The following is a 17,352-nucleotide window of genomic DNA, read 5'->3' as shown; positions in this document are numbered from 1 at the left end:
AGAGTCAATCAGCAGGAGTTGAGCGCAAACAGCCTTCCACTTCCCCACGGTTAATTGGTTAACTTAATTGGTTACTTATAATAGCCAGGGAGGGTTAGGACTGCAATGGGTGTCATTATGGACATAGGCTCGGGTTTCTCAATACCAAGTTTAATTGAAAACCACAAAACACAGGGAGCAGGGCAAAGCCAATGGTCATTTATTAGCAGGTATTTACATCCAGAGGGGGGAAGCACTCAAGCCTTAATCTGTCAGTTTGTCCCGTGTCCAGGGGTGATCGCAAGAAGTGCCCTCATCCAAAGCAGTCAGTGCATGGTGGGGTTAATCAGAGGGTCCAGGTTATCAATCCTATTCTCTGTCTCACTCTCTCACTGCCTGCTTAACGATCCTCAGGCTGACCTCGTTAAGGAAGGAACTCCATATAAGGCTTGTGGGTGGAGCCAGCAGCCTGCAAGATATCTCCCTGTCGTCTGCCACCATACAAACAGTTAAAATAATCAAGGGTTAGGGGTCAATAAAAGTGGATATAGCTTATGTCTATTGTGATGGGGTGCTGGCCGGTTATCTGTTAGGGAGTTAAGGTGGCTAGGCGTAGTCAGAGGGACGTGCCAGACATCCAGTTGAAGTCACGGCAACACGCTAAAACAGACGGAACAGTGAATTAGAACGGGGAAAGTGCACACAAAAGATGTAGCTAATATACAACCACAAACATCCAGATAGTCAGAACATGACACACCTCGTCCACACACTCAGCATCGGCCCTGCCTGCACCAGCTGGGGGGGCGTGCAGCTCTTCTGTACATCAGTAGATATGCTGAGGAGGACCTGGATCAAGTGACAAAACACATTAGTGGACGACAGATAATTATTCATTACCCCATTTGAGATGTTATGCTTTGATTGTTCTCCGACGTCTTCACATGCAAAGAATCCCGAAAGGACGGAATCTGAATCACAAAGGTTTGAATTTAAATATCCAGTAAGTATGTTTACTTAGCGGTTTCTCCTTGCTGACAGGGCTGTGGGCGGAGCTGTGGAAATTCAACAATTAGTATTACAAACAGCCCATAATAACACTTTAAGAAACAACATTAGCAGCATTACAGGAAACAGCAGGGGCGATAGCGATAGCAGCTGGATACACATGGGGGGGGGGGGGACATATCTGAAGATATGATTGGAGGGACGAGGGACAGTCAAGTGTTTCTCACCAATCGGACGCGAGCGTCGTCAAAGTCATACCAGCCACCGGTCTCGTAGGACTTGATGGTCGCCGTGTAATGGCCGCCTGTCAGACTTCCGTAGTGGTTGATGAGAGCATAGAGCTCGTAGTCACATCCCTGACGAAGGCAGAACAGGGCAAGAAGCAGGGAGGGTTGAGTGCAGAAAGGAAATGCCGTAGATCAACTAGTAATTAGTCAAAAAGGTCTGGTTATGAAGACAGAGGCAGCAGATTTAACAACACCATTCTTGCCTTTGATAACTTGAACTCTGTGTTAAAAAAAAGTTACATGCAGCCTTTCAGATAATTTTTAAACGAGGTAGTTTAGATCCTGTCTATTTGACTCTTGTCAATAACGGCATAAAAAAAAGACTTGACAAATAAATATTTATTAAAATAGAAATGTATTATTAGCGCGGTTGGAAATGACTGCGTGGGTGTGTACCTTTATGTGTAGCTTTTGAGGCACGTCGATACAACAGGTGATCTTCTCGTAGCGATTCCGCAGGTAGTCCAACTGGAACCTCTTCAGCTGCAGAGTGAGGATCTGGGGACGGTGCTGCCAACCGCACGCCTTCCCCGCAGGCGTCGCATCGAGAGGAGATGAGCTTGGTTGAATATTTGACTTTGATTGGGCAATTGCGGTTTTCTACAGCCTGTTATTGCTGAATAGCAGACCGCTGGTTTTAATAACCGACCAGTGTTGAGGACAGCTTTCCAATGGTAAAATCTAACGTTCAATTTTTCGAGGGGAATCATCTTGTTTTCTTTTTTTTATCAAATACTTATTGCTTGAGTAATTAGCTGTGTAATAAGCGGGATAATGTACTCAGGTTCCAGCTAGTGTTGGGAACCAAGGTTGCCCCCTGGTAAACAAAACAGATGTGATTTAAGATGAGTGAGGGATCACAAAAACAATACTCAAAATACTGAACAGCGGCTAGAGATCAGATAACACGACCCACAATACCATGGATCAAAACAATGACAAAAACGATTGTTATCCTTAATATTTCACACATTCGTCGACGGCTCACTCACAATGGTTGCATCTTCTCGTGCTTGGCAACGGTCGCAGTAAATCGTGTTTTCCCCGGTCAGGGTGGTTGGCGTGAAAACATCTTCAAACGCCATTTCCTGTAAGCAGCCCAGAGGGTTAAACCATGGTGATTCTAAAGCTCTACTTTTTCAAAGGTTTTTTATTCTTCACACACTCATGCAGGGTGTGCGGTGAAATGTTTTATGTGGAATACTCTGTATTTATGTGCTTAAAATATAAATAAAACACAATATATGTTTTAACAGAAATATATACACAGAAGAAAGTTAATAGTATGGAGTTATTGCAAGTATGTTGAGTATTTACATATGCACGTGTTGTGAAATGAAGAATATTATAAACACATTTATAATAAAACGAGTGCACAGGGAGATGTACGGATCGTATTGTGCAATACGGCCAGGGTTACGTAGCTGGCCCACAGAGACGCCTCTGTACCAGGTTGTTCGCTGAGTACAGACGGAGGCCCGGTCCGACTGAGATCGGGAGAGACCAGAACGGGTCGTCCGTCTTGTTCTTGGTCCAACACCCGTGGCATTTGATGCAACGCTTCAGCGTCCCCTGAAACATCTGCACGCCAAGAGGGACATTTTCATCGTCACAAATGAGTGAAGGAATTGCACCCCTACACTTTAAAATGCATGCCAGTACTTTATTCAATGGTTCAATTATTTTATTGTTGCTGTTGTTGATGTTGTCGTGTATAATTCGGCTATTTTGTTTGCTTTACTACGAAGTCGACGCTTGCCTTGTCTTAAGAATTTCCCTGCCCACTATGACCCTGTGTTGCACTGTACATTTGACAAATAAAACACTTTCACTTTGTCTTTAAGTTATTGCAATAACTAAAATAAATAAAGCACATTGGTCTACGCGTGGGAAACACTGGGCCTGTTGGGGTGTGGCCCACGGAGGGGTCTGTGCGTTCAGTCGGCCTACCTTGGCAGCCTCAGGGCTGGTTCCACACAGAATCTTCTGGAAGTACTCGGCAGCGTCTCGCTGTTCGTAAACTGTAAGCAGGGGTTTCCGTGAGCAGGGATTGTGCATCAGAATGCTTCATACTTCCCCTGTGATGAGACGTCTCAAGATGGCTGCGGTACGGTTAAATTCTAAATCACGGTATATATATCTAAAACCTAGGCTAAATGTAACTTTGTTTGACCCTGGTTGGCATGAAAAACACTGTGGCAGTTTTAAACACAACAGTGTCTCCCCTTAACGACCAATCATTTCACAATGTATTACAAAACAATGAATGACCGGAATAACATTACTAGTACTAACACAACAACTAACATTCCTATGCTCCTAGGCTTCCAAAATGGAGGCGGTCAATGCAATGTGATTTTACTAGGAAATACAACACACAGCTGAGCTGTATAAGCAGGGAAAACACAGGTGTTAACCCCGAGCATTAACATTGCACAGGTAGACAGGTGTTTTACTTCTGTGTGTCAAAGCACCAGCATTGGTCAATGTGTGTTATGTTCTAGTTATCCATCCCCAGATACATGCAAGGAGCAGACCCATAATGAGTGTTATAGTTGACCAAAAGACGTCTTCTTACTAAAGGCATGACTTACTATCTGCCTCTGTGATCCCCAATGCCATTGCAATGTCATCTATGTCAGCCGTACACTTCTCCAAATCCGAAAACAGCTTATCCAAGTTAGGGTCTAAGTAGAGTGAATGTGTAGCTGATCCCCTAAAAAATAAATAAAAACAATATTTTAATATCCGGTTAATTAGGCAATTTCACATGAGGGAGTGCTCCATCCAGATGTACAATGGTAAGATCCGCCCACCAGTTGCTACAGTCCACTGGATAGGCTGATCTGTCCATCACACAAAGGGATTGACAATCCCACTTGTGACGTCACTCGAGGGTCGATTTTTGACAAGTTTTGGATTGGACTGGATTAATAATAATAATAAATTAAATTCATATAGCGCTTAATATGGTACTCTAAAACGCTTAACTTTATTAATCCCCATTGGGGAAACTGGTTTGCCACCATGGATACATCTGATTTTACACTCTTTCCAACTGACTCTGGTCTGGAGACGTTTACTTAATTGTGTATAATATAATAATCAACGTCAGTTTTCAACAATTAAATACAACGACACCAAACCTTTTCACTGCCTCTGGGAACCGAGGGGTCATGGATAGGACATGCAGCACGCTGGTCAGGTAGCAGAGGCTCGCAGGGTTGTTAATACCGTGATAGTCTGCAAACGAGGATCGAGTACATTGTAAGACAACTAACAAACGTACCACACTTTAAAAGAAAGAGCCGTTACACGACATGCCACAGTACCTGAGTAAGGAATGTTGTCCAGACGAGCTGCGATTCTGTTTCTGCTCGTATTCCTGTTGTAGGACATCACTATTTGCCTCTAGTTTGAGGAAGTAGGCACCATCACGTTATCAGAAGGCTACTTTAGACATATTTGGTCCTCGACGAGACATGATCTTCAACAATAGAATGCCAAATGTAAGGCTCAAGACAGGAATTCAAAGTCGTCTTGCATCGTTTTTTTAAAACGTGGGCACCAAGGCAACGTAAACATTTAGTTTCACTTTCGTTGGGACTTGGATGAGAGGAAAAAGGTCCTCTCATCCATAGCGTTAAATCATCATCTTTCACGTTGGACGAGTGTATTGGGGTCATTTAGTGAAATAAAATGAACAATATCAATATAGTTTGATTTATTAGACTTACCCAGGTTTTACAATACAACAGGAAACGTAAGCATCAAGTGTTTAACGGGGACACAGCGACCCCTAGAGGTTATGTGGGTGAACTGCAGGGGTCAACGCCATTGTAATGACCCTGGAAGAGGAAGTGAATGAAGTATGGCTTACACATCGATTTATTAAGCGACAATGTTACTACCATTAGTCAGATTTTGAACTACAACCTCTACTGTATTAAATATATTGACAGCTGATTTGTATGCATAAGACTCATACAGCTGATGCGGTATACATATACCTGCATCAGCTGTATCAGTCTTATTTTAAATACAAGCTTTGGTGTAGGCCTATGTACTTTTGATAGGTCTGGTATTGCTGCTTGCAATTGAGAATTTTTCCTTCTTGCTATTTAGACTGCTAATTTGATAAAAAGACTTGGACTTGAAAACTAATTTGACAAAAAGTGCTAAATTATTAACAGACTCATTAAATTCAGTGGACAAAATAAAAGTGTCATAGGCACTGTCAATATTTTCATCGTTTTTCTTTAATTCCACAAAACACACAAATCATAAGTTCATTTTCCTTCCTGTGCAGCTAACAATCTCGCCATTTTTTGAAAAACAGGGGAGAATAATATAATTTACACTTTTTTTATCACGCCTACAAAAATAAAGTCAAAAAGAAACACTAAGACTTTACAGAAAAATGAACACAAATATTTTTATATATATATATATGTATATCCATATGTATATATATGCATATCCATATATATGCATATAATATATATATATATATTATATGCATATCCATATATATGCATATAATATATATATATAAACTTGCTGTGATTTCTCTATGTTACATGAGTGAACTTTTTTTTTTTAAAGAAAAGACAATGCGCGATTACAGTTAAAGACTGGTGTATGCATACAGTAGTTTGCACTGTGCAGGGATTCAGTTTCTGTGCAACATCTTACAAAAGGAATAGACTCCTCGGAGCCAAGACTTATCCACTCACAACGCAACACGCATGGAAACTCAAAACAAAACCAGGAGATTAAACTACGGAGGTAGAAATCAAATGGATAAAGATGCGCTTCTCTTGGAATACTATAAACCAAAACCAAAAAAAAAAAAGGATTTTAAAAAGTTTTTTGCTAAAAGAAAAAATGGAAAGAAAAACACCCGAAATGCCTTCATAACAACCGCACATTTCTCTGCAACTCTTCGCTGCTAAAATATTTTCACTGATCTGAGCTATAAACTCTTAAAATGTTTTGAGTTCCATCACACAGACGACGGAAGCAGGCAGCCTTTAACGAACCTCTCCCCACCGGTTAAGAGTACCTCGTCCCTCCCTCCACGGAGGTGAAAGAAATAAGATGAGCCGTTTTTGGATTATGGTATCCCGATTGTCCTCTTTGACGTTCTCAAGACTCCATGGCATCCGACGAGAAAGCCGGCACTTCGACGATTTTTTTGTTCTACTTCTTAAAGCACAGTTACCCGTTCAGTCCTCACCTCATCTTCAGAAAGACATTCCCACCGCTGACCTGTCTGAGAGACGCTCCAAAACAACGCCGCACCGGTCGCTTCGGAAGCGCACGCGTGGTTGAGTACGGTTTAATGTCATGCTTGTCTTAAGTTTAGGCAGCGCGTAAGAATGTAAATGTGTTAAAAGTAAAACTATATTATAGCTTTAAAAACCACTATAATGTGAATCCTCCGTGTACATGGCAGACTAAGGCGAAAGTTTCGTTTTTTTTGTAATTGTTCCTCCATCTCGTTCGTCTCCTTCCTTCGTGCCTTTTTGCAACACAAAATATGTAAAAGGCGTAAACAAACGAAGCACGAATAATAACGATTGTTAGTAGACCATGTTATAATGCCACTATAGGAAGAGGGTTTTTGGTAAAAAGTTGCCTTAATATGGTTTTATTTGCGCCTCGGAGGAGGAAACGTCACTACTTTAGTGTGCACACGTCAAAATCCACGAAGACAGGAAGACGCAAAAATAACAAAACCACAACTTACATTAGTGTCAATCTTGCTGGTTACACATACATTATACATTTGAACCGAGGCTTAGAAAACAGCTGCATGAACTTTCTGGAAACAGAACACCATCCAATGACTTCCCGCTTCATCAGAGTGCGGGAAAAAATATAACATGTCAGTTGTTTTTTGTTCTTTTTCTTACATTAACTTGGATTATGTGCATATTCATAGAAAAAAAAATCTAAATGTACAGACATGTAATTTCTTCTCGTTTGTCTCCCAATAAATACATTATTACTCAGAGGAGGAATGGGTTGAACTTGGTACGGAGGGTGCGTGGGGGTGGGGCGCACACACACACACACACACACACACACACACACACACACACACACACACACACACAGACACAGACGATGACACACACACACACACACACACACAGCTACAAGTATAACACCTGGGGGGGGGGGGGGTCACTGTAGTGGAGGAGGAGCTGGGGCGGGGGTGTGAGGGTGGGGCTGCAGGGACACAGTTTTGTACGAGTCGCGGTAGAGGGGGGGGGCTCTCCACACAAAAAGGGGTCCCTCCCCACCCGGAGCGCGTCATTTGGACACACTGTGGGGGGGTCGTATCACGAGCGCATGCTGAGGAATCACGAGAACCCACCTGAGAAAAGGTGTCCGTCGGGTGACCCCATTAAACAGCCTGTTGCTTTTTATGTCCACCGAAACGACATGGAAGCGGTCCGTGTGTGTGTGCTCCCTGTGTGCAGCTAGACCCACCCCGGTCGGACCCCAGACAGCAGCTGAGCCCGTAGTGTTTCAGCCTCTGATCTAGAACAAACCAACGGTGTGTGTGGGTGCCGGTGACCAAGACCCGGTCCACGTTTCTCAGTGAGTGTACGATTACTCGAACAACAGAAACAAACACGAGACTCAATCCAGGGGAACGGGACACGTAGTGTGCGGGTAACGACGTCGGAATTCCTTGAATGGTAATCCAGTGCAAATCCAGCTATTGGTCTACGGTAGACCTAGTCCTTGTTAAGGGGGGGGGGGGGGAAGATGCAGACATGCAAAGAGATGCATTGTGGGTAAAGTGCTGGGGGGGGGAGGGGGGGTGGGGGGCTTGATTATTATTTCTTTTAAAAAAAGCAACACTTCCGACACTCAAGTCTTTCTGTCAGCCGTTCGGATTTTCTCTTAATATTTTGTAAATTGTTCAAAAAGGTGCGAGCCTACGAAGAACACCGTAGGCAAAGGGTTCGCATGTCGTCTCATCTCCACATCCCAGCTTCTCCCCACGTGTCTCTCTCTCTCTCTCTGTCCTCCCGCCACTGGGGATCCAGTCCTACTTCCTGTTTCGCCATCAAGCTCCTCCTACTTCCTGTCAAGCATCCCAAAGCGTCGCCTACTTCCTCCGGAGAAGACGGGGGGGGGGGGGGGGGGGGAGGAGTTCCTGTAGTCGTAGTGGTCAAGCTTACTTCCCGGGGGGTTTCCCATAGGACAACGGCAAACGGTTTCATGCACACCGTCCTTTTAGTGTTTCTCCAACGGCCCAGTGCATGCTGGGAGTCAAGCAGGTGGGGGCTGGTTCGGGGGGGCAAGGAGTGGAGAGTAGAGGTGTGTGTGTGTGTGTGTGTGTGTGTGTGTGTGTGTGTGTGTGTGTGTGTGTGTGTGTGTGTGTGTGTGTGTGTGTGTGTGTGTGTGTGTGTGTGTGTGTGTGTGTGTGTGTGTGTGTGTGTGTGTGTGTACACAGAGTGGAGGTCAGAACCCGGTGGACTGGATCTTGAGTTCGGTCAGCGTTCCCTCGGTGCCTGGAGGGGTTCACAGGAGAGGAGGTAGAAGGTTAGCGTTCACTTGGTTCTCGTTCAGAACTCCTGCTGCGGAACGTTCAGAGTCTAACGCAAAAAAGAAAACGTTGGTCACCCACTGAGAAATCGCAAGCCTTCTCACGGCACATTCTTAAAGGTTATTCGGAATATCAAATCATCAAGGTATTTCTAAAAGGTAATGCGAAACGGTAAATCGTTACCGTAATTTGTAAAGGTCGATTGTAAAGGTCATTCGTAAAAGTTCATTTGTCAAGATCAATCGTAAAGGTCATTCATCGAGGTCCTTCGTTAATGGTATCCCTAACAGCAGGCGGAAGGCAAACCTGGGTGTTCTCCTTCGACCTCTGAACTCTGGGTCGACCGTGGTCACTCACCGTCTCCTGAGGCGCGCTCCAACGATGGCGTCCTAGCGACGGTTGCCGGGTGACCGGGGTGCTCCTCTGGTGGCAGGCCGATGGCCGCCTCCCGGAGAGACTTGAGGAGCTGGTGGTGGGCGTTCTCCATGTCCTGGGGAGGAGCGGGGACAACATAGAGCTTTAAACCTATAAACACTAGAGGGCGTCAGAAGCTAAAGTAGTCTGCAACAGTTTTTCACCGCGATTTTAGACTCTTGGTTTGAGGCCAACTGATTTAGTCTTTCGGTAGACACTTTCATTCCAGTGGATTTACAGAGAACTTGTTCTTGGGGAATTTTCTCGCTTGAAGTGGAACTGCTTCCTTGTTCTTGAAAAATGACATTTTCTTAAAACCCTTGAATGGACCCGGATTCACATTTAATTGTATCGGGATACTTCCAGGTGTGAATGCCTTTAAAGTGTTCCAACAGATTTTAGGAGACGCTGGTCTGGAATATTTGACCAACGACCCCAAGCGTCTACGTCCCCTTCAATGACCCACCCAGCTTGTGTCGGACATGGGAACAATATCATTCCGTTCGCCAGAGGACACGGACTAAAAGCAGTCATTCCGGTCTCTTCCTCACCTTCAGACGTTGCAACTTTGTCATCAGGCCCTCGATGGTGAGGAAGATCCCCTCCACGTTCTTGATCACATGACTCTGGCTGCCCGTCTGCGATTGGACCAATTCCTCGTCCTCTTCCTCCTCCTCTAGCCTCAAAGCGTCCGATTGGTCGACGTCCGCCGCCACCGCCGCCGCGCCACCGCCCGCCGCCACCTCGACGTCGGCGTCTTCCAGCCGCAGGCACGTGCCGTCCTGCGACGATGACATCACTTCCTGGCGGAAGAGGGGGCACTCGGGGAAGTGGTCGGCGGTGGGGGTGGGGGGTTCGTCGTCGGTGGTGCTCTCCCCGGCCTCGCTGGGCATCACCAGGTAGAAGAGGTTGCCTACGGCCGGACACACGGGCTCTCGTCAGGGACGGGAGAGGTAGAGGACGATCGCACGCGCCATGCTAATGACTGTGTGTGTGTGTGTGAGCGCGTGCGTGCGTGTGCGTACAATTCTTTATTTTTTTTCAATCATGCACAAAAGCGGCTGATGTTCCGTTACTGGTCTTAACACAAATGTATCCACGTGCACAGCCCTATGACGTCTGGTTGCGCTGGCTTGGTGACGGAACCCAAATGCTGGACTCTAAGGGGGAACCTAGAGGGAACCAGGACGGTCGCGAGGGCGAATAAAGGCCCACTCTTAACCAAACAAGTCCCGACACATGTACCGGCTGCACTCCGACCACGGGAGCCGCTGCACCGGTCGGGCAGGAAGGGCGAGCATTACCGGGCGCCGCGGCTTCCCCGCCTCTCGGCTCGGACGACGGCTCGGAGGGGAGGGGGGCGGCATCACGGGCGGTGTCGTCGGGGACAGAGGAAGAGCCCGCCACCACAGCTACGCACAGAGACGACGGACGGGACGGGGGGAGGGTGGGGGTGAGGAGGGGAGTGGGGGAGGAGAGGGGTTTGTGCAGGGGGGGGGGGGGAGGGGGATGAGGCGAGGAGGAGCAGAGACAAGAAGTAGAACCGTTTGAGCGAACCCAGATCCATGCAGAAGAGACACCGAGAATTAGTTACCACAAGAGACCGTACTCATAGTGAAAGAGGAACGACACACCGAAAGTAAAACCTCACATCCAGTACAATACGTTAGAATTAATAAGAACAAGCAGAAGTGAAAAGGTTGGAATGATATTCAAATCAAAGGGGCATTTAAGACCGTGAGATCCCATGAAATCATTTATTATATTGATTTTCTAAATTAAAGCGAATACTCTTTCAGCACATTTGAAGATTGGCCGAAAAAGTTTCACTCGATTTTTTTATCTGTTTTAATAATAACCCGCGACCCACTTGAAATGATCTGGGTTAAAATAAAGAAAGAGAAAAAAAAAAATCCTCCATTTTCCTTGAAACTTTTATTTTGAAAGATCTCCATGGCAGTTGGTCGGCTGATTTGCGGCGGGCGTTCGTTACCTTTCCTGACGACCTGAAGCCCGAGTTGCTCGGTCGACGGGGGCGTGGCCTCGTCCTCCCCGTCCGATGGGTTGGTGCTCAGGACCGTCTCCAGAGAGAGCGCCCTTGGCCCGTAAGCGGACGAATGCCTCTCATTGGCCAGCTCGTTGGTGGGCGTGTCGTCTGAATCGCGACTCCACCGGTCCTCCTCCAAATCGTGGAAGATGAGTTGCCGTAGCGACTTGACTGCAAGCGCACAAAGAGACGAGGAAACGGTTGACAAACCTTAAGTATCAGTATCAGTACCTTAAAGGACAAATCCGGTATTGTGAACATTGAGGCCCCTTTCTGGCTTGTCTAGGGTGAAATATAGTGGTTGACATCGACATTTTTACGATTGGTCCTGTCTCGGGTAATTGACCTATTTCGAATCTCCCCTGCCTGCTTCACAATGGCATTCGTTTTCAGAAATGTGCAACTCACCGGCAGATTTTCAAAAACGGCTTGTAACGGCTAATTACCCTGGTAGTATAATATGTCACCTTTAAGAGCTGTACTAATGATAAATAACAGTAATATTTAAGTCCATAAAAATGTCTAAATATTCACTGTCGATATCTCTCAAATAAGACCGTGGTGTGAGAATATGAGCCCTTGAGCTTCGGTCAGAACAAGCAAAGGTAAGATCTCCAAACATGGCGTCCTTCTCACCGTCCTGCAGAGCCGCCTCTGCCACGCCCATCTCCGGCCCGTCCCCACGGAACCGCTCTTCCGATAGGCCCGCGGGCTCGCTGGAGATGAGCCCGTTGTCGTCATTGGACGACCCTGTCTCCATCTCCATGGAGACCAAGCTCTCCGTCACCGAGTCGTCTGGACGATTGAAACAGTTTAGAAGGATTTCGGAAAAGATACTAATGAACAAAAAAGACAAACGTGTAGCATTTGACTTCTTACGGCCCCTGCCCAAGTATTTGGTCACGTTTCAGCGTTGCCAAGGCACACGGGTGTCCTCTTACCTGATTGGTAGATGTGGTTGTTCGTCGAGATTGGGGAGGAGTTTACTAGACTGGGGAGACTGCAGCAGAAAAACACACAAACGCAAAAACACAGATAGGCGAAACAACGTTATTATTATTTCTTTGCCACCAGCCTGGTATTGTTAATTGAAGCGGTCAACGTCGGTCAGGCAGGAGAAACATCTGATCCAGACGCTCGATAAAACCCAGTAAAGACTCACGATATGGGAGCGGAGGTGTGATTGGTTGAGGGAGACGAGCCACCGGCCAATGAGATGGTCTTTTCAAGGATGTCTTTCCACCTGAAACAGAACACACGCGATTCAGAGCCCACAACGAGGATGACAACAAAGACACCGGCGGACACTGAGAAGCACAGACAGAAGTGGATGTACTGAAAGTATGCACGACGGAACGAGGAGACCTACGTGTTCTTGTCGGAGGCCGTCCCGGCCACCAGCTCGTATATCTGTCCCTCTGTGGGGCTGATGATGTACAGCGCCTTGTTGTCTGGGTCAGGGGAGATGGGAGGGCGGTTATAGAGGAGGCCAATAAAAGGGCCGACAGAGAAGCGGAGCAGGTGAAACTCAACGCTGTAGAACACACTCATCGTTGTTCACACTGTTCTTAGCAGAGCTGCATTTAGTGAAGTACAGGGTATTCCGAACCTGCAGAGGCCTACAGACACCTGTGGACATGGGGATCGAACCCTGTGCCTTTCAATTTGGCTCCAGGCACTACTGTACCCTCCCCCGTTATGAATACACACACAGACACATCATATAGTCGTGTGTGTGTGTGTGTGTGTGTGTGTGTGTGTGTGTGTGTGTGTGTGTGTGTGTGTGTGTGTGTGTGTGTGTGTGTGTGTGTGTGTGTGTGTGTGTGTGTGTGTGTGTGTGTGTGTGTGTGTGTGGGGTACCTGTGGCGACGGAGCGGACCAGCAGGGAGTCCAGCCGCACCACGGGGCTGAAGGCCGTCTTGGAGTCGCCCCCCCCTCCCGTGACCCCCAGCCAGCGGGACGGCCCGCGCAGGACCAGACGGTCGTCTGGGCCCCGCTGCAGCAGGACCAGGGCGTCCGACAACAGCAGAGCCTGGATCTCTGGAGGGAGAGGGAGAGAGAGAGAGAGAGAGAGGGAGGGAGAGGGAGAGAGAGAGAGTAATGGTAAGAGGCAAATTCAAGCACACACACACACACACTGTAGATGAAACAGACAGGTGCTTGACGTACCTAGCGTCTTGTCTTTGTTGACCTTCCAGGTGAGGGGACCCTCGTGAATCATGGTCTTCGCTGTGAGGTCCAGACTCTGCAAATAAACACACCAGTCCATCAATTAACAAACAGCCAATCAAAGCACGAGTCCATCAATTAACAAACAGCCAATCAAAGCACCAGTCCATCAATTAACAGACAGCCAATCAAAGCACCAGTCCATCAATTAACAAACAGCCAATCAAAGCACAAGTCCATCAATTAACAAACAGCCAATCAAAGCACCATTCCATCAACTAAAGAACCGACCATTGGAGCAATGACATAAATCACAAATAGATCGACCAAACAAAAGGGAGGCTGTCCATTACACAGTTTTGAAAAAAAACTGAGCTCACCTTGAACTGGGGGGCGGAGTCCAGCCTGCGCTGGTATTGGCTGAGGTGTTGCCGGTGTTCCGTTTCCCTGACGACCTCGTTGACAGCCTGCAGTATCCCCCGGCAACAGGACTGCGCCCGTTGGAGGGGCTGGAGGTCGGGGGAACCCGCTGCACGACGGAGGGGCAGACAGGGTCACATCGCCATAACAACCAGCATGACAAGCATCCACCGGTCAACAGTCATGCAATCCATTCATCATCACTGTTATGGTGGCATTAGTGTGGGGGGGGGAGGGAGAGAGAGAGAGAGAGAGAGAGAGAGAGAGAGAGAGAGAGAGAGAGAGAGAGAGAGAGAGAGAGAGAGAGAGAGAGAGAGAGAGAGAGAGAGAGAGAGAGAGATGGAGACAGAGTAAGAGAGAGACTGTGGAGATAAAACGCCATAAAGAGGGCAAGCATGATGGCGCACAAGAAGGGCCAAATGTGTGCCGGGGGACAGTGACTCACCCTCGGTGTGTTTAATGATGTTGCCCAGCAACAGGGGGTACTTGGTCAGCCTCTGCATCTCGGACACCAGCAGGTCCTTCAGCTGTAGCCTCCGACAGTGAGGGCTGGCCTCACACTCCTGCACACACACACACACACCTCAGTGCCTTCGTACATCTCACGTTAGACAGCAGCGATGTGTGTGTGCCTGCGTGAACCTGCAGGCGCCCGCGTGCGTCTGTGTGCGAGTGTGAGCGGGGGGGTACCTGCATGACGTGGGCGAAGCGGGGGTCCTTGCGCTGCTTGCTCTTCAGCAGCTCCAGGGCCTCCGACTGCTGGCTGCACAGCTGGGAGGCCTGGTCCGCGAAGCCCTCACCCGCGGGACCCTCGAACTACACACACACACGCATAATTAAACATAGATATACACCGACATGGATGGAAAAAGATAAAGACAGGAGACACACAGACATGAATGCATATAAACAGAGATACTGTAGAGACGGAAACAGACAGACGGATGAGCGAATGACACGGCAACAAGCCTTTCCTCCTTTCCATCCGTCTTCACGTTAAAGATGATTGGTTGGTGAGTGAGTGAGTAAGTGAGTGAGGTAGTGAGTGAGTGAGTGAGTGAGTGAGTGAGTGAGTGAGTGAGTGAGTGAGTGAGTGAGTGAGTGAGTGAGTGAGTGAGTGTTTGTGAGTGAGTGAGTGAGTGAGTGAGTGAGTGAGTGAGTGAGTGAGTGAGTGAGTGGGGGAGTGAGTGAGAGAGTCTCACCCTGCTCAGCATGATGTCCCCTATCTCCTCCACGATGGTCCTCTCTCTGCGTTTCTTCATGGCTTCACACAGGCTGGCTGTAGGCCAGAGAGGAACGTTACAGACGCTGGACTGCTACTGCGTTCCACCTCACTCCATAGTCTTTTGTTATTAACACTTTGATGTTCTCTATAACGTTTGTGAAAGTAGAGCTACAGACTGTACGAGAGAGAGAGAGGAAGACGGTAGAGAGAGAGAGAGAGAGAAAGACGGTAGAGAGAGAGAGAGAGAGAAAGACGGTAGAGAGAGAGAGAAAAAGACGGTAGAGAGAGAGAGAGAGAGAGAGAGAGAGAGAGAGAGAGAGAGAAAGACGGTAGAGAGAGAGAGAAAAAGACGGTAGAGAGAGAGAGAGAGAGAGAGAGAGAGAGAGAGAGAGAGAGAGAGAGAGAGAGAGAGAGAGAGAGAGAGAGAGTGAGAGAGAGAGAGAGAGTGAGAAAGACGGTAGAGAGAGAGAGAGAGAGAGAGAGAGAGAGAGAGAGAGAGAGAGAGAGAGAGAGAGAGAGAGAGAGAGAGAAAGACGGTAGAGAGAGAGAGAGAGAGAGAGAGAGAGAGAGAGAGAGAGAGAGAGAGAGAGAGAGAGTGAGAAAGACGGTAGAGAGAGAGAGAGAGAGAGAGAGAGAGAGAGAGAGAGAGAGAGAGAGAGAGAGAAAAAGACGGTAGAGAGAGAGAGAGAGAAAGACGGTAGAGAGAGAGAGAGAGAGAGAAAGACGGTAGAGAGAGAGAGAAAGACGGTAGAGAGAGAGAGAGAGAGAGAGAGAGAGAGAGAGAGAGAGAGAGAGAGAGAGAGAGAGAGAGAGAGAGAGAGAGAGAGAGAGAAAGACGGTAGAGAGAGAGAGACGGTAGAGAGAGAGAGAGAGAAAGACGGTAGAGAGAGAGAGAGAAAGACGGTAGAGAGAGAGAGAGAGAGAGAGAGAGAGAGAGAGAGAGAGAGAGAGAGAGAGAGAGAGAGAGAGAGAGAGAGAGAGAGAGAGAGAGAGAGAGAGAGAGAGAGAGAGAGAGAGAGAGAGAGAGAGAGAGAGCTAGAGTCTGTACGAGAGAGAGAGAGGACTCACCGTGGAGCCGATAGACCTGGGGCAGGTTGGGGAAGATGCAGGCCAGCTCCTCGGAGCTCAGCACGGACCTCATCTTCTGGAAGAACACCTGGTCCAGCACCCGCAGCGTCCGCAGGTGGGACACCTCCGTGGTGAACAGCTCTGGACGGGACACGCACAAACACACACAATGAACAACACACACATAGACACACACTTGGCAGTGGAGTAGGAATATTACTCATGGGAGTAAGGAAAGAGGCCGACAAAAGGGTCTAAACCCGTCAGATTTAACCCAGCCTAGTCCCAAGGCCAGGAGAGAGAGGGTGGAGGAGTGGAGAGGGTGGAGGACAGGGTGGAGGAGGGGAGGAGGGAGGAGAGGGTGGAGGAGTGGAGAGGGTGGGGGTGGAGGAGAGGGGGGAGGAGAGGGTGAAGGAGGGAGGAGAGGGTGGAGGAGGGAGGAGAGGGTGGAGGAGGGAGGAGAGGGTGGAGGAGGGAGGAGAGGGTGGAGGAGGGAGGAGAGGGTGAAGGAGGGATGAGAGGGTGGAGGAGGGAGGAGAGGGTGGAGGAGGGATGAGAGGGTGAAGGAGGGAGGAGAGGGTGAAGGAGGGATGAGAGGGTGGAGGAGGGATGAGAGGGTGGAGGAGGGAGGAGAGGGTGGAGGAGGGATGAGAGGGTGGAGGAGGGATGAGAGGGTGGAGGAGGGATGAGAGGGTGGAGGAGGGAGGAGAGGGTGGAGGAGGGAGGAGAGGGTGGAGGAGGGATGAGAGGGTGGAGGAGGGATGAGAGGGTGAAGGAGGGATGAGAGGGTGAAGGAGGGAGGAGCAGGTGAACCCTCCACCCACTCCTCAACACTCTCCTGGCTTTGGGACGAGGTTAGACTGGGTGGAGCACTGGGTGGAGCACTGGGTGGAGCACTGGGTGGGGGGCGGTGTTACCGTAGATGACCGCCTGGCGCTCCGCCTCCCGGGGGCTGAGGGAGCCGAGGAGGTGGGGGGGAACCGTCTCCTGCCAGGGGTGTCCGTCACACACCTCCTCCTCCTCCTCCAGGGCCCCGCTGTCCGGGATCAGGGCCAGGGGGGACTCCACGCTCCTGGGGGGGCACAGGACACACACACACGTTACACCAACACACACGTTAGACCAACACACACACCCAACCACACACCCTACACTCTCCCGCACA

The 17,352-nt window shown here is 48.5% G+C and overlaps 2 protein-coding genes across 8 annotated transcripts in view; both read right to left on the bottom strand.

The window, feature by feature from the left end:
- Positions 1–177: 177 nt before the first annotated feature.
- On the bottom strand, positions 178–5,073 carry LOC115529461 (ubiquitin carboxyl-terminal hydrolase 47). 4 transcript variants are annotated; one of them, XM_030338211.1, is made up of 12 exons: positions 5,012–5,073; positions 4,607–4,761; positions 4,421–4,517; positions 3,869–3,990; positions 3,225–3,295; positions 2,724–2,855; positions 2,267–2,362; positions 1,671–1,799; positions 1,215–1,343; positions 997–1,034; positions 788–828; positions 178–639 (listed from the first exon to the last, which is right to left on the bottom strand). In XM_030338211.1, the coding sequence occupies exons 2-12, from the start codon at positions 4,671–4,673 to the stop codon at positions 596–598; spliced, it is 966 nt and encodes a 321-aa protein (XP_030194071.1). In that variant the 5' UTR covers positions 4,674–4,761; positions 5,012–5,073; the 3' UTR covers positions 178–595. The 4 variants fall into 4 exon arrangements, with proteins under 4 accessions (XP_030194071.1, XP_030194072.1, XP_030194070.1 ...); XM_030338212.1 differs by having other exon boundaries at positions 4,607–4,685; positions 5,012–5,063; XM_030338210.1 differs by lacking the exon at positions 5,012–5,073 and having other exon boundaries at positions 4,607–4,959.
- A 438-nt stretch (positions 5,074–5,511) lies between these two features.
- The window catches only part of arhgef11 (Rho guanine nucleotide exchange factor (GEF) 11), a 31,841-nt gene continuing 20,000 nt past the window's right edge, over positions 5,512–17,352 (bottom strand). For 3 of the 4 annotated variants that reach the window (XM_030338030.1, XM_030338032.1, XM_030338031.1), the window contains 17 exons: positions 17,105–17,259; positions 16,188–16,328; positions 15,097–15,173; positions 14,585–14,710; positions 14,340–14,457; positions 13,855–14,003; positions 13,475–13,550; positions 13,166–13,345; positions 12,675–12,756; positions 12,468–12,548; positions 12,247–12,305; positions 11,942–12,100; positions 11,252–11,476; positions 10,563–10,670; positions 9,810–10,171; positions 9,202–9,334; positions 5,512–8,809 (listed from right to left, as the gene is read on the bottom strand). In XM_030338030.1, the coding sequence (XP_030193890.1) occupies positions 8,760–8,809; positions 9,202–9,334; positions 9,810–10,171; positions 10,563–10,670; positions 11,252–11,476; positions 11,942–12,100; positions 12,247–12,305; positions 12,468–12,548; positions 12,675–12,756; positions 13,166–13,345; positions 13,475–13,550; positions 13,855–14,003; positions 14,340–14,457; positions 14,585–14,710; positions 15,097–15,173; positions 16,188–16,328; positions 17,105–17,259 (2,281 nt within the window). In that variant the 3' untranslated portion in view covers positions 5,512–8,759. The remainder of the gene's footprint in view (positions 8,810–9,201; positions 9,335–9,809; positions 10,172–10,562; positions 10,671–11,251; positions 11,477–11,941; positions 12,101–12,246; positions 12,306–12,467; positions 12,549–12,674; positions 12,757–13,165; positions 13,346–13,474; positions 13,551–13,854; positions 14,004–14,339; positions 14,458–14,584; positions 14,711–15,096; positions 15,174–16,187; positions 16,329–17,104; positions 17,260–17,352) is intronic. The other variant, XM_030338033.1, reaches the window with a different exon arrangement.

This window comes from Gadus morhua, chromosome 17, assembly GCF_902167405.1.
Source record: "Gadus morhua chromosome 17, gadMor3.0, whole genome shotgun sequence".
NCBI lineage: Eukaryota > Metazoa > Chordata > Actinopteri > Gadiformes > Gadidae > Gadus > Gadus morhua.
The sequence above is the reverse complement of the archived record's forward strand: the minus strand, read 5'-3'. Positions and strand labels throughout refer to the sequence as shown.

Bases quoted from the DNA above. Each gene is read 5' to 3' on its own strand.
- LOC115529461 (XM_030338211.1), bottom strand. From the start codon at position 4,673: ATGTCCTACAACAGGAATACGAGCAGAAACAGAATCGCAGCTCGTCTG. The intron at 3,296-3,868 runs GTAAGTCATGCC...CCCTGCTTACAG, and splicing joins GGGGATCACAGAGGCAGATA to TTTACGAACAGCGAGACGCT. The intron at 829-996 runs GTAAACATACTT...CACTTGATCCAG, and splicing joins CAGCAAGGAGAAACCGCTAA to GTCCTCCTCAGCATATCTAC.